Below are 16,948 nucleotides of genomic sequence, written 5' to 3'. Positions count from 1 at the left end.
TTTGAAGTAATATACTTGTAAAATCAAAATATTCCAAAACTGATATATCGTTTCCTATTGGTAAAACTAATTCTCATTCGGTGTACTTTAATGTGTTGAGATATAGAGGATAGAGTGGAATATTCATTTTTATTAATGTAAATATTTATTTGAAAGTAGTATTTTTTCAAAATTAATGAATATTTCGTTCAAAATTTATGTAATTGAAATATATAAAAAAAGAAAATAATACAAATTATGAAATTATGAAACAACAAAAATTAATTGACGCTCCAAGGGTCTTGATTGATTCCTGTGGCGCATTCACTTTTTTCAGCTGCAGGAAAACCCGGAAGAACTTGCAGTATCACAAAAACCTTCATCACCACAAAATTTATTGTAAATGAGAGAGAGAGAGAGAGAGAGAAATTCAAAAAAATTCCTTAAAAAAATATGCTATATTATAGTGACATACAGTAGTAAACTATAATTCACAAAAAGCGTTGTCATTGTAAAATATATTATGCATTGATTATCATTTACCATGGAAACCTTGTTTTAGTGAGAAAGAAGTCATTCGTCAAGGCATTGTTATTAAAAAAAACTTGTGATAGGAGTATTCCATCTACTCTGTGATATTCTGTGGCACAGATCCTCAATCCTCAGATCGAAATATTAGGTTATTGTGTCACGTTTCAATTTGACAAATTTGTGATTGAGTTTGCTGCGGAAAAAGGTAATTAAGGAAATATGGATTTTTGTAACTTATTATCAAAATCCTTGCATAAAATCTACAGTTTTTTTGCTTTTAACATAAAAATTCAATTTCCTTCATACATGAGTGATTATGTACATACACTTCTAAGGATAATATATGATTACATAAGCTGAATACCTAATGATATCCTGTTTTCATGGGCTTACCGATAAAATAATAAAAATTGAGCCATTCACATCTCATTAAATACATTCAATTGTCAAAAATCCAGAGAGAAAATTATAATTGAATATTTATTTTATAGATTTAAGATGGCAGATGCACCAAAAGTTTCCAGGCCAATGAAATTTCCTTATACTTTTTCTGCCAAACTCGCCCAGTTCCCATGGAAATATCATTTGAAGAACCAGTGGCTGTGGAAATATTACGCAATTTCTGTTGTTGTTTGCATACCAATTTTCAAATCGATTAGTAATTTAGGTAAGTATGTACAAATTGTCATTAGTAATCCTAATTCTCAAAACTTACCCTGGATTTATGCATCAATGTTGAGTTATATGTCATAATTTGATGAAAACACTTCACACTTGTTTCTTCAACATTTGCTTAACATCATCAGGCGAAGAAAAAATGTTCTTGTAAGATTCAGAGGTTTAAATTCAAGTCACAAGATATTGACCATTGACCTAAAACTAATTGCACCTGTATGAATTCTTCTAATAAAATCAATGGTCTAAGTATTACTTACGATTTGGTACCAATGACATTCAACTTAAGATTGACATGATTAAGTAACACTTCATTGTGAGATTTTTACCAAACAGTTCATAAAACCGCAACATGTGTTTCATTATACAATACATTCGTCAGTATGTTCAATATTCCACTAAAGTGCGCATAGTGCTTCTGATATATATTTTGATATGTTGAATTTTAAAGACTTTTACTACATATTCAATAATTGATTTCAGTCATTTTCGAAGCAATTTTTTGGCTTGTTTTTTTCTTAATTTACCACGCCCACCTGTGATAATATAAAACCGGAGTCAAACATCGGCATTGTACAATTCTTTGATTTTTTGTGACTCCTAAAATACACACTTTATCAGTTCAATTATAATTCCATGATGTGGAACAGTAGCATTTCCATACCAATGATTTTTTTTTCTGCACAGCAAATTCCCCTGCTAATGTGGCAAAATGGGCTGAAATTCGTCGCAGGGAAGCAGAAGAGCACCACCATTGAAGACATAATCATTCCGCAATGGTAGAAAAAGTAGACCTAGCTCATGTTCTCACAGTTTGATGGGTATAAAATACAAGAAATACGTTATTAAAAACAGTGTAAAACTCCTCTGCATGTGCTAATTGTTAATAAATATATGTATAAACACTTTGTTTTTTAATTATTATGTGAATGACATATTGGCTATGTTCTACGTGTTGACAGACTCAAACTGTTTCAGAGTTCAACGGTTACATTCAAATGTCAGATTCCCCGCGTAAGATGATGATGAACGAGGTGGGAGATGTGTTTTGAGAATCTTCATGGATTGTTTACAAACTGACATGATTTTTTTGCAGTTTGGGTTGTTTGATCTTGTGCATTTAAATAGTATCTTTCCAGAGGGCTCATGTTTCCTTCTTATTCTGTACGCTGCTGGTTTATTTAAATCACGATTTTTTTCAATTTCATTGTTTACTTGTATATGAAAAATAAACAGTAGTTTTCGATAAAAATTGTGGCAAACTCTACCTAGCGTTTTCATTTGAGAAAAATATACAATTCGGACGGTTCCAAGTAGTAGGAAAAAAGAATTGAAAAAAATAATGGAAATTTTGAAAGTGAAATCATTTAAGATTTTGTTTGAGCATTCCAAGCAAAATTAATTTGGTCAGTCTGGAGAAAGATTGATAAAATCCTGCTTGCAGATTATAACTATAGAAATAGAAATATTTATTTCATGTAAACAATTATATATTTGAGGAAAAAGAATATGGAACGAATGCAATTTTTTGTGGAGGAATTACAGTTTGCATTGTACTTTTCTGGGAAAATTCACCATCAACAATCCGAACGAATAAAAATTAGTAATGGAGAATTTTATATAGGTGAAAAAAGACTAAACTTCTAATTGATCATGATAGATTGTAAAATCAACCTATTTTTTTCAAAGAGCCATCAATAACCTGTCATCTGATTGATTTGGCCATTTGAAAAAATCTGTTTTTCTGTTAACCAGCTGTCGCACTCCTATGAACGACAACCCTCAGAAGTCGAAACTTGTGCGAGCTAAGGATTAACGAGGTCTTACCTATTAACGTGTGAGTCCTAACACGGAATGAAGATGCATAGTTATTTCATAATCTACAACTTACGATTTGATCTCCACAAACTTTATTTGAGAAATATATCATGACATGTTTCGCTAACACAGTATCTTCTTCAACAGTGATTTGAATACTACAAGCTGCTTCTTAAACTAATATTTATATACCACAGGTAAACCTGTGTAGAGGTAAACCTCTACAATTTTTACATACCTGAGGTACCTCTACAATTATGATTACCTCACTTCTACATCAATAATAATACTTCCTTGATTTTTTAAGAAAACAAGTTAAATAATGGTGATCTATTCAAATCCAGTTGGTCATTCATTAGAATATTTGAATTTTTAAGTTTATTAATTTCCATTGCTTCCAAACGATTCAGTTTCAAACCTTTATTTTCTATGTGTAAAATTTCGAACTCTTCGTTGAAGATATGATTTTCTTCTAAAAGTTGATTTGAATATATTGTATATTTCTTGTTGCATTGTAACTTTGATTTTGTCTGTCGTTCGATAATCTCAGTGATGAAGCATGGTATGATTTGTAACTGTCCGGGACTTTTACATCATACAATATAAAAAAATTAAAAATACATAAATGAACTTTGGGAGTCAACTATATTCTGCAAGTTTTGAGCGATTCAACAATAAATAACAAACCGAAGAGTTGCATTTCGTCTTCGTTTGATAAACTCAGCGGTAAATTATTGCATGATTTGTAATTGTCCAGGACTAGTACATCATACAATGTACAAAAATTGAAAGCACATAAAAGAACAGTGTGAGTTTGTGATGTTCAACTATACTCCACAGGTTTCAAGTGATTCAACAACAAATAACAAGCTGAAGGCCATCCTGGATTTCGTTCATCGTTTGATAATCTCGGTTGTGAAGTATGTATAATTTCTGATTGTCCGGGACTTTTACATCATACAATATACAAAAATTAAAAATACATAAATGAGCTTTGGGAGTCTTTGGTGTTCAACTATATTCTGCAAGTTTTGAGCGACTCAACAATAAATAACAAACCGAAGAGTTGCATTTCGTCTGTCGTTTGATAAACTCAGTGGTGAATTATTACATGATTTGTAATTGTCCACGACTAGTACATCATACAATGTACAAAAATTGAAAGTACATAAAAGAACAGTGGGAGTTTGTGATGTTCAACTATACTCTGCAAGTTTCCAGTGATTCAACAACAAATAACAAACTGAATATTGCCATCCTGGATTTCGTCCGTCGTTTGATAATCTCAGTTGTGAAGTATGGCATGATTTGCGATTGTCCGGGACTTTCACATCATACAATATACAAAAATTAAAAATATATAAATGAACAGTGGGAACTATCTTCTGCAAGTTTCAAGAGATTCCGAATAATTGCCATCCTGGGTTTCAGTGGTGAATATGACAAGATTTGTAATTGTCATTTTACATCATAGAATATGAAAAAAATCAAAAATACACAAATGAAAAGTGGGGATATCCAAAAAACAACAGTGGGAACAGTGGGAGTTCTTGGTATCCAACTGTCTTCTGCAAGTTTCAAGTGATTCAACAACAAATAAACTGAAGAATTGCCATCCTGATACATATCCTGGCATTCTTAATGAATGCATTTCATCATATTCAACTGTTTAATTCAGTGTGATGGGGTATCTGATAATGAATAATAGTTTTTTTATAACACAATTTTTTAGTTCATTTCAATGAGGCAACTGGTTTCTAAGGTTACCTTGGATGGTATGTTTTATTCCTTACTTAAATACTACTCTGATTCAGTTAATCGTTGATATTCTATCAGAGTTGTTTGCTTCTCACTATTTTCAATTTTTATACTTGTGGTAAGTTGATTTAAATTTATACACGTCAAGTATACAGGGTGTAAATAATTATGTCACTAGTTTCAGGTGGTGATTACTTGTATTTTATCTGAAAACGGAGTGCTGAAGTTTTACTGAAAATATTATTCTTTTGTTAATGACTTACAATTATGTTCGCCGATTTTGATCGAACTATATGTTTTCATGAAATCAGATTTGGAATTTTAATTTCACTTTACAAATCAATGACATTTCGGTAATAATAATGTAATAGGTACGTTATTTCCACCTTGCTGGGTTTGACAGGTAATTAAATCAAAAGTAAATAATTTGTATGCCTTATTCTGATATATATTAAATTTTTACTCCGATTCTAAAATGCTCAAAAATGAAAATTATAAAAAAAACATCAACAAGAGCAGATATATTTTTGTGAATCAAAGTTACTCTTTCAAAGATAAGAGATATTATTATTAGAATTTGTTGTTCAATGTGTGCAATTTTACCTCGAGAATGTTTTTATTTAAACTGAGGTGTGGGGGGTTCACATTTGATGGTGAAGAGATGGGTTTAATTGAAGTTTGAGGAAAGCTTGTTTGAGTCGCATCAGCTCTTTATCTTTTCCATGTCTTCAGTGGCATCTTGAGCTAGTTTAGTAGGATCTTTGCTCTGCCACAGGAACGTGGTGTCATCTGCAAATAGTGTGATGCTAGCAGTTGAGTCCAGTTATGTTATATCAGTAATATACAATAAAACAAGATGGGTCCTAGGATGGAACCTTGAGAAACACCTTCTTTGATTTCCCCTACACTTGGAGTCTCACTTGGAGTTTGAAAATGTCCGTATAGGACGAAACTGCAGTAACGTTAGTTGGGAGTGGGAGTGGTAAAAAAATTTTCATTTCTTTTTTCATTATGATTTCCTACCACGTAGTAACGGCTACATCCATCAATTTATTATTCGTTGATGTTGTTGAATAAATATATTAATAATTATCCACGCGTTAATAATTCAACAACGGTGTTGTAGAATGTATTCATATCGCTACGCCTCTGTAATGAAGTCATAATTATTCACAATTTTCCAAGTTTATTTTATAAATTAAAATCGAGGACTGTTGCGATTCAAATATGAAATACATTACTAATTAGGAGCAGTCATTAATGTTGATTCAGTTTTTTGCGTGAATTTCTAACAACTATTTATTTGCTTTTTACGTTTGCCTCATTATCTTCGTTAAATCTGAATTATTTCAATGTTACTTCCATAACCATTTTACAAAATACGTTCGTTGGGGATGTGAAAAATAGTTTGTACAGAATATTTTTCTGTAGAATTTCAACCGATATCAGTAAGAGCTGATCATTTTTACCGACTTCCAAAAAAGAAGGTTATCAATTCGACAAGTATGCATGAAACTACAAATATATTTACATATATTCATTCATTATGGGCATTATTATTTGGGGCTTCTAAAGAAATATATAAAAATGTAGAGGTGTATTAATATACCGTGATATTAAGGAACCATTTTTCTGAATCATAATTGATCTTGCTCTTTGATAACTAAAAAAAATGTTTTTATTTAAATTTTCATTGTTTATTCCATTTGCTATACACACTTAATGTTTTTCTTTGATTATTTTTTTCTTTCTACACAATATAATGAAAACAACCATGTATTATTTCCCCGAAAAAAAAGTTATTTATATTTTACATCAAATTGCGAAAATTCTGTTCTCCTGTATCAGGGGTCTCCAAACTACGGCCCGCGGGCCAAATCCGGCCCGCCAGCCAATGCTTTACTGTCATCAATCTGGCCCGCGACAGCCAATGATTACCTAATTGTTGTTAGTATTGCTGTGATAAGTTGAAGAAGAAAACACAGAATGATAATTACTCGGTTTTATTTACTTGCAAGGTAAAACTTACCGACAGAAATGATGACAAAGAAAACTTAACTTAAGTATCTAAGTTTAAGCATATTAATAACTACCAAATAATTGAAATGAATCACAGTAAAACATAAACACTAATGAGATTTATGTAATTGTGATTTTCCACCGACAATACTTTGTAGTTGTGGATCAATTTTACTTGTACCAATTATCAAAAGAGACTCAAGATGCTCATCGGGTAATTGAGATCTGTAAACATTCTTTATGTACTTCATCTTGGAAAACGTTTTCTCACACAAGTAAGTAGTACCAAAAACAGAAAAAACACACCCACCCACCACAAATTTATGCAAATTATCAAATAGTTCCAGTGGAAGACTCTTATAAAATTCCAACAAAGATGAATTTTGATTTTTGCATTGGATCTAGTGTTTGGCTATAAAATTTTAACGAATCTTATTGACTCGCCTGAGTTGATAGCAATGATGTCCTTTCATGTACCCCAGAGAAACACAAGGAATAAATATTTATTAGCTACTTCCACATATAACACCAATGTGGGGAAAAACTCTCCAATAAATAGAATTACAGACTCATTCAACAGATACTGTTCCAATTTGGACGTTTTATCCATGTCCTTACAAATGTATAAAAGTAACATAAGGAAAATATTCAATTTTTAATCATTTATGTTTTAGATTAAGCATTTAGATCATTTACCTGTTGAACGCCAGTTTGGTTAGCACAATCTGTATTTTAGTGGATACTTGTTTGGGTTCTTTTACCTGTATGTGTCCCGAATTTATAATAAATAAATAAATAAATAAATTTAGAGCTCGTGGCGTCATCGGTCCATATTTCTTTGAGAACGACGTTGGAGAGGCCATAGAGTCAACGGCGATGATTATTACCATCTTTTTTCAGCGTGAATGATCTTGGATGATCTTGACACCAACGATATGTGATTTCTACAAGACGGCGCTGCGAGCCACACAGTTCTTGCACCAGCTCTGCACGTGGAGGTGATATGACCTGGCCACCGAAATCTTGCGATTTGCCCTCTTGGACTTTTCTTCCTAATGAAAGACCACATAGAAAGTTCACGAAACCGCCATACAATAGCTTTTCCGAGCTTTTTCATAAACCTGTTGCAGTTGATTGTGGTTTTGTAAACTATCTAGTGAAAATCTAACAAGAAGTGCATCCTTCGGAAAATTCAGTCTTGATGAAGACTCTCCCGGCATTGAAAGAATCTGAATCTAACCAATAAATTTCTATAGAGCAATTTTCCGTACACGTATTCAAAAAACACTTCATTGTGAAATTTTCACTAAACAGTTTTACAAAAAATGTGTTTTATTTTTTCAGCAACAATGAGAACCCATGAGAAACTAGTAATTTCGGGGATTGCCGGACGATTTCCCGAGTGCGAGAATGTGGATCAGTTCAAGGAAGCTCTTTTAAATGGAGTCGACTTGGTTACAGACAATGATAAGAGATACCCTGCAGGTGAGTTTTCTTAAGCCTAATACAAATATTACTGCACTGTGGGACATAACGTGTCCAAAGATATGAAATCCAATATTAATCCCTTGACTTTTCTCAAAGACAAATCGGTTTCAGAGACGTTTTTTTTCATGCCTACAGATGTTACGGAAAATAGAAAAATGCTTAGAGAAATGAAAAATTCAAACTCAGCTGGTTGGGATGACATGAGCATAAAAGTATTTACCAAGTTGCCCAACTCCGCTATCACCGCTTTGGTGGAAGCTATAAACACAAGCTTCATAACGGGTGTATTTCTGGCACGTTTAAAAACAGCCATTGTTATTAAATTTCACTAGTTCGGACTTCCATTGTCTACTATATAAAATGATTTGAAATCCCTGAAACAAGTAAAAAGGAATAATTAAAAAAAGAATAGCTGAAGAAAACAATTTTATTAAGCAAACAATAAACCTGAAATGAAATGATAGCGAAATAACCTACAAGTAAAAATGTAATAATTGAATAAATAAAAATTAAAGGAATAAAAAAAGAAAATAATAAAAAAGTGTAGAGATTCCAAGTCACGTTAGTTCACGACGTTTCGATTGTTGGTATCTACAATCGTCTTCGGGTGATGATTGGACTGATTCCTCCGAGAGATGACTATTTATAGGTCGTTGAAATACTTTCACTTTCTCTGCTTTCCATTTTCCGCTTCACTGATTCCGTGAGAGATGACCGTTTTGGCGGGAGTTGGCCATTTTTCGTTTGATGATGGGTTTTCATATGTTTCGTATTTCTACGCTGGCCTGGCTGAATACGTTGTTGGACAACATGTATGCGGCTTCCTTAAATTTTTTCCTAAGCCAATGTTCCTCTCTGTGCAAGATCTCAGCTTGGGACCACTCGATGTTGTGTTGATGGGTCCAAACATGGTCTGCTATTCCTGATTTGCTGGTTTCTCCTCGCTGTGTGTGCTTCTTGTGCTCGGCAATGCGAACATTCAATGGTCTCTTAGTTTCACCAATATAGGATTTTCCGCACTCACAGGGTATCCGGTAAATGCAATTCTTGGAATCGCAGTCCGCGTTTGGGGGCCTGGTTTTCGTGAGGCTGCTACGGATAGTGTTACCGGATCTGAAACAGGTTCTGATGTTGTAGTTGGAACCAATTCTTCTTATCCTCTCCGATAATCCTCTGATGTAGGGAAATGCAAGCACTGGTTGTGACGGCTTCTCTTCCTTGCGAGGCTCCTGCTGTCTTTCAGCCAAAGTCTTCTCTACCATCGCTTTGGAGTATCCATTTCGCTGAAGATCAGTTTTGATGATGTCTAGTTCCTTCTCGAGACCTTCCTTTGTATTACAGAGCCCAAAAGCACGGTCTAATAGAGTCTTGATGATTCCTCTTTTTGTCGATTGATGGTGGTTGGATTCGTGGTTCAGATACTGTCCCGTATGAGTGGGTTTTCGGTATACAGGTGTTTCCCACTTAGTGTCGGTCCTCTTCACCAAAACGTCTAAGAATGGCAATTCGTTGTGGATTTCCTTCTCCATTGTGAAAGTGATGGAAGGTCTCACGCTGTTGATGTGTTTCAGGAAGGCGTCTAGTTCAGTATTCCCATGGTTCCATATTATGAAGGTGTCGTCAACATATCTCCACCAGACTCGAGGTTTCTTGTGAGCTTATTATATTTTTACTTGTAGGTTATTTCACTATCATTTCATTTCAGGTTTATTGTTTTCTTAATATAATTGTTATCTTCAGCTATTCTTTTTTTAATTATTCCTTTTTACTTGTTTCAGGGATTTCAAATCATTTTATATAGTAGACAATGGAAGTCTGAACTAGTGAAATTCATCACGAAACATTGTCAATCACCTTCAAACAAGCCATTGTTATTCCTTTGCACAAAGGAGGCGACACTAACAATCCTGACAACTTCAGGCCCATTTCTATGCTACCTACCCTTGCTAAAATCATAGAAAAACTTGTTAAACAAAGAATGTTGATGTTTGTGAACAAGCATAATATTATTAGTAGCAGTCAGTTTGGGTTTCAGAGTTTGAAAAACACGGAAGATGCTATGTTTCATCTACCGGAAAACGTTTATCTCAATTCAAATAATCGTGAAATAGCAGCGGCAGTTTCTTGCAATCTTTCAAAAGCTTTCGATTGCGTAGATCATGAAATTCTGCTGCAAAAACTAGAAATGTATGGCTTTAGAGATATATCTTGGAAATGGTTCAGATGATACCTGTCAGAACGTACTCAGAAAGTCAAACTCCCGGACAACACATCCCATCTCCAGACAGTTACTTGTGGTGTTCCACAAGGATCGGTTCTAGGCCCTATTCTCTTCTTGTTATATATCAACGACCTAGCCCGCACTAATATAACCGCAGAAATAACCCAGTTCGCTGATGACACTACTTCATTTTGGCATTGCAAGAATGAAAGGGAACTGTATGATTTTATCACCATGGATATTATGAAAATAGAAGACGGGTGTGATGCTAATCTTTTCTCATTCAATATCTCAAAAACTAGCATCATCACCCTCAGGTGCTCCACACTAGATATCTACCTGGGTACTCAATAGAAAACAAAATGCCAGCAAGATTTCTCGTATTACAAATTGATAAAAATTTGGATTTTGAAGGTCACATAAATAACCAATGTAAAAAAATTTCATCACGAGACTTTGCAGTCGGAGTATCAGCAAATGAATTGGGCACTAATATGGCAAAAAATGTGTACTTTGCTCTCCTTGATTCCCATCTGAGATACGGTATCTGTTTTTGGGGAACGTGTTGCCAATACATGTTTGATAGAGGAGTTAGAAATATGTGTAGAGTTGGATTCAGGGATTCCTGTCGACCTTTATTCAGAAGGCAAAAAATCTTGACCTTGCCTTCCATACTTATATTGGAAATGGCATGTTTGATGCAAAAAAAATATAGGACGGACATTTTCGCTGCACCACGACGAAATACCAGAAATAAGCTCAATATAGGTTTACCCATTCCAATATCATCAAAAATTGAGAGGTCTTTCGTATATAATGGAAAGAAAATGTTTAACCATTTGCCAATTGAGAAATTGAGATCAAAGGCATAACATGTACCACTAAATTCAGAAATTCTGTAAAAAAGCTTCTGATTTCAAAGGCCTTTTATTCTTTAGACGAATTCTATTCAGACAGAAATTTAAATTATATTAATTTTATTTATCGCGTTTCAGTACCTACTGGTAGGTATTTAAACTATGTGACTTTTTTACCTTTTTGTTCAATGTTTACATTTAGCTCTGAACTGTATAGTTGAAAATGTTAACGGAGTTAATACTGTTATTTTCTATGCATTCAGTTTTATATTTTTATGATTTATAGTTTTTATATTCTTATACTTACATTTATGTGTCGCATGAGAATATTCATTATTATTATTATTTATTTCAATATGTAGCATATATATTATTACTTTCTGACTACTTTTTCACCCCAAAATTCTGAAATCACCAAATGTTCAAATTTCAAATACTACTTTTAATTTGTATAACTTATAATCTTTAAAATAATAAAACTTTGACTATGATATTTTATCTTCAACAATATCTATTAAGTTGTGTATTTTATATTTCATAGAATAGTAACACTTTGTCAATGAGATTTCATCTTCGACCTCTGAGATCTTCGACAATAAAGTACATTTTGATTTGATTGATTTGATAGGTTGGTAATTCCAGAAGTACACGAGCTTACATGGAGATGGCAGTAGTTGTTTAAAGAATATCCCAGTATTAGAAAGTACATAGCCTATAAAGCAAATGTTTCAAGTTTGAAGACGCTGTGTTGTTTAGTATTTATTTGGCAGTCATCAATCGCGAACGTTTTCGTTGGTCATTGTTATGTGGTAAAATACTTTTATTTGAAAGACCTCAGCTTAACAAAGATAAAGGCTCAATTGGATTCTGCTCTGGGTGAGTCTGCTTGTTCGTTTACAATAGTAAAATATTGGGTAGTAGAGCTCAAACGAGGCCATAAGATATGCCAAGACGAGCATCGAAGTGGTCGACCAAATGAGATGACGACTCCAGAAATGATGAAGAAAATCCACAAAGCGGTACTGAATGATTGTCGACTGAAAGTGCATTTCAAAAAGTGCGGTACAATGATATTATCTGAAAAATTGGACATGAAAAAGTTGTTTGCAAGATGTGTGCCGAGTTTGCTCATACTCGAACAAAAACAGTGTGTTGAAGATACAAAATTCTTGCGTCGTTTCATAACCATGGATGAAACATGGATTCCGAGACGAACGAAAAATCAAAACAGTGGACTCAAAAGGGATGCACGTGGGATAATTTTAATTGTCTTTATAACAAAAGATAAAACTATCAACGGCGAGTATTATGCGAGTATTATTGCAACGATTGAGTGAAGAAATAAAGCAAAAATGGCCGCAGCTGGCTAAGAGAAATTGTCGTTTTATCAAGACAATGCACCAGCCTACAAATCCATTTTTGCAATGATCAAAATTAACGAATTAAAGTTTGAATCGCTAACTCATGCACCCTATTTACCAGATTTAGCCCTCTCGGATTAGTTTCTGTACTCAAACTGGAGCCTTCATGGTGGGATACTATCTCCCTTTCTGTGGTCGCTCCTGATGATTAGTCTGCTTGATGCCCTCGACAGAAGAAAAGTAGATGACATGTTCATCTTGGTGAGGTTCACGTTGGTGCCTGAGGGATGTCTGTCAACCCCAGCAGAACTGTAATAATTCCCTTCACCAAGAGGAGTAAATTGGACGATCTAACGCCACTTTTCCTCGATTGGTTTATTTGGTCGAGTGTGAATAGGTGTGAGCCACAATGAACCCTTGCGGGTTTCGGTGGAGGGTCGAATAGACCCCCTTTGGACCTAACCTACCCCTAACCCAAACTTGAAAAAATGGCTCAGTGGTCAAAGATTTTCCAACAATGAAGAAGTGATGTCACTAGTTAATGGTCATTTTGAGGATTAAAACAGTTTTTTTTTATAAAAACAGCATCGAACTGGAAAAAGTTTATAGAACTGCAAGGAGATTATGTTGAGAGATAAAAAGGTTTTTTCAAAATTTTTGTCTTCTCTTTGCTGGGCCGGACACTTTTGTACAATAACAAAAATTGCGATTTTTTCGTTAATTATCATGCACTCAGATCATTTGCTTAGCAAAATTTCCAAAATAATGGACCCACACACATTTCAACCCATTAAACTTGATACACTCGGTATATAATCCTTGGTGACACCATTTACGTATTTTTGCATTATGAATTGTCTATATCCATCGAGATGCACAATAAAAACAATTTTTGAAATGTTTTTCGATGTTGGTCGGTCACAAGTTGAAAGGTAAGACCTCGTTAGTCCTTAGCTCGCAAAAGTTACGACTTTTGATGGTTATCGTTCGTAGGGGTGCCATAGCTGGTTAACGGAAAAACATATTTTAAACATATTTTCAAATGAATTTTCATTAAAATGTGAATTATTTTCAGGAATATATGGAGTTTCCCGCAGGTCCGGAGTCATACCAGAAATAAACAAATTTGACAACACCTACTTTGAAATCCATGCCACTCTAGCCCAGTATTCGGATCCGCGACATAGAATTCTGCTCGAAACTGTATATGAATCCATTGTGGATGCCGGGTACAATCCCAAAGAACTCAGAGGAACTAAAACTGGTAATATTTTAAGGTTGTTTCAAACATTTTGTCCATTTTAATATCAGGTATATTACTGGAGTTTTTCCCAACACCAACCCGTTACTTTAACACCTCGACACGTGAATCAAACTGATCTTCTTGATCTTGATCTTCCTCTTGAAGATGATCGAAGGTGATCGAAACTCCAGTAATATTCTATCTCGTTGGGTTCAGCCAGCTTTTGCAATGTAAGCGCAGAAAGTGTATTTATTTACGACTTCACATTAGAAACCTTCGAAATTATCATTGTTTCTCTATTATATTATGCATGTTATATACATATATACCTTCCTCTTGAATCACTTCATCTATTAAAAAAATCTACATCAAAATCCCTTGCGAAGTTTCAAAAAAAGCATACCTACATAGTGACAGATAGCGGGAAGCTACTTTGTTTTATACTATGTGGTGATTGATTACGGTTATACTACATACTACAAAAAAAACACTCCACTCGACAAAAATACATTTTTATAGTTCTTGAAACACTCCACTCGACAAAGATATATTTTTATTGTTCTTGAAACACTCCATTCGAATAAGATACATTTTTATAGTTCTTGAAACACTCCACTCGACAAAAATACATTTTTATAGTTCTTGAAACACTCCACTCGACAAAGATACATTTTTATAGTTCTTCATACATTTTTATAGTTCTTGAAATACTCCACTCGACAAAGATACATATTTATAGTTTTTGCAACACTCCACTCGACAAAGATACATTTTTATAGTTCTTGCAACACTCCACTCGACAAAGATACATTTTTATAGTTCTTGAAACACTTCACTCGACAAAGATACATTTTTATAGTTCTTGAAACAGTTCTCGTTAATTCCAGGTGTTTATGTCGGAATTACTCCGGTCACTACCTTAGACGAAGTCCGGAAACAAGATACTAGAGGTTACACCAACCTTGGATATTCTTCGGCTATTGCAGCGAATAGAGTGTCCTATTGCTTCGACTTCAAAGGACCCAGTTTTTCTCTGGACACAGCATGTTCGAGCGGCATGTACGCTCTGGCAAATGCCGTCAGGGACTTGAACACCGGAAATATAGATAGCGCAGTGGTGGCTGTCTCCCATATTGTCCTGGTCCCGGAGGACACGAAAGAATTTCACACTCTGCACATGCTCTCACCAGAGGGCAAGTGCAAAGTTTTCCAAGGCGATAGAGACGGTTACGTGCGATCTGAGACGGTAGGGAGTGTCCTGATTCAGCGGGAGAGCGATTGCAGAAGGATCTACGCCACCATTCTGGGGGCTAAAGTCAACGCCGACGGCTATAAAAAGGAAGGTCTGACCTTTCCCAGTTCCGAAGGGCAGATGGCGCTACTCAAAGAGCTCTACATGGAGATAGATATAGATCCGATCAGAGTCAGCTATGTTGAAGCACATGGGACAGGTGAGGCAATGAATTTACTGAAATTTGGGTTGGGGGTCCTCGAGTTTTCAATGGAAATGATAACTGTAGATACAGTACACTAATCTACAACTGTTCGGTTGTAGGTAGGTAGATCCACTGCAGCCTGCGAAGGTTTATGGTGACTGACACCAACTCAAACGCGACAAAACAGTTCCAGTTCCTCAGCCGATTCGTTCTATTGTTGAATGATCTTTTGAATCAGATTGGCAAAAGTGAAACTTTGTCACACTGAAAATTTCATTCGGCTCGCGGCGAGACAAGCAGGCCTGTGCGTGTTGTTTCATCAGCCCAAGCAACCATTTTAGACAACCTAGATATTGAAGAGTACATTATTAGGACCGGTCGATGGTCGATGGAACCTGAAGTAACAACATCATCAGTGATATGTGCTACGAGGATGTAGGTCTCAGCAACAACTGACTGGCAAGCTACGTGCTCAATCGTATTGATTTATTATTACATGGTAGGGTTGATGATGGGTGTAGGGCTGGTGGTGTGAGCCATGTCGAGGAATCCAAGCAAATTGTTCATTCTGATTGGACCACACTTCTGTATCTGTAGAGTAGGGAAGGTGAGTGTAAGCTCACAGCATTTAGTCCACATGTAACGCATTGTACATCCTGCATGGAGGTGTGTCCACTATCCCCATATTATGGGGATGTTTCCTTAGTTGACAGTGGCCAGTCAGAAATCCTACTGTTAAGCGTAGATTTTTCCTGGTCAATGCCAGATATTTCTTCGGCGCCAGCTTCCCAGGGTCGTCCAGGGTGATCCTGGCAAGATTGCATCTTTTGATTCCATCCCATCTCCTTAGAGATTGAGCATGGGTGTAACATTTGCCTGGTTCCGCAATTGTCGAAGTCATCAGGCCGTAGGTGCTACTGGGTCCTAAAATTTTTAGTCCAGCCGCTTCCTTGGCTGAAGAGTCGGCAATGCGATTACCTTTACTCATGTCGTGCCCTTCAACCCACCTCAGGATAATGTTATTATCTACCGAGGCTTTGGCTAAATCTTGGTAGCACTCCAGTACTAGCCTTGAGGTCACACGTTTCTGTTCAAGGCTAATAGGGCTTGTCTGCTGTCAGTGCAGATTGTTACGTTTTTGCCAGAAATTCCTTTCCTGGTTATTTCTTTTGTGGCGATTGAGATACCAGCCAGTTCTGTTTGGACCACGCTGGTATTTTTTCCCATTCCACACTTAATTCTTAGGCTTGGTGATCTGGAGTACACTTCACATCCTGAGCCTTCTTTGGTTTTTGAGCCGTCTGTATATATGCTTATTGCATTTGTAACATCTGACTCTGTCTTCCGTTTTATTTGTATTTTATATAGTTTGTAGGGTGTATTAAACACAAACCTGGATTCAACTGCATCACTAGTTGCCTGCAGCAGCAGAGGTCGTTCTGATTGGTCTGCATTGTTACTGGGTTGTTCTGTTCAGTTCACGTTGTTGATATGTGTGCTGCTGGTGGCTTGTTGATCGGAGTTGTATTTCAGTTATATTCCAGTCCATTTCTAGCCTTCTT

General features: G+C 35.4%; 2 protein-coding genes across 2 annotated transcripts in view; both read left to right on the top strand.

Moving 5' to 3' along the window:
- Positions 1-576: 576 nt before the first annotated feature.
- LOC111506028 (uncharacterized) lies at positions 577-2,090 on the top strand. Its single transcript, XM_074186097.1, has 3 exons — positions 577-715; positions 1,002-1,177; positions 1,873-2,090. Exons 2-3 carry the CDS (start codon positions 1,009-1,011, stop codon positions 1,941-1,943), a joined length of 240 nt encoding a protein of 79 aa, XP_074042198.1. The 5' UTR covers positions 577-715; positions 1,002-1,008; the 3' UTR covers positions 1,944-2,090.
- A 2,738-nt stretch (positions 2,091-4,828) lies between these two features.
- Positions 4,829-16,948, top strand: part of LOC111514623 (fatty acid synthase-like) — a 59,240-nt gene continuing 47,120 nt past the window's right edge. Inside the window, exons 1-4 of the mRNA XM_074186007.1 lie at positions 4,829-4,879; positions 8,125-8,265; positions 13,783-13,971; positions 14,838-15,401. Of these exons, the coding sequence (XP_074042108.1) occupies positions 8,130-8,265; positions 13,783-13,971; positions 14,838-15,401 (889 nt within the window). The 5' untranslated portion in view covers positions 4,829-4,879; positions 8,125-8,129. The remainder of the gene's footprint in view (positions 4,880-8,124; positions 8,266-13,782; positions 13,972-14,837; positions 15,402-16,948) is intronic.

This window comes from Leptinotarsa decemlineata, unplaced genomic scaffold, assembly GCF_025532065.1.
Source record: "Leptinotarsa decemlineata unplaced genomic scaffold, Ldec_3_MD MMD2_tig00078422_RagTag_RagTag, whole genome shotgun sequence".
NCBI lineage: Eukaryota > Metazoa > Arthropoda > Insecta > Coleoptera > Chrysomelidae > Leptinotarsa > Leptinotarsa decemlineata.
This window is presented reverse-complemented; position numbering and strand designations above follow the sequence as displayed.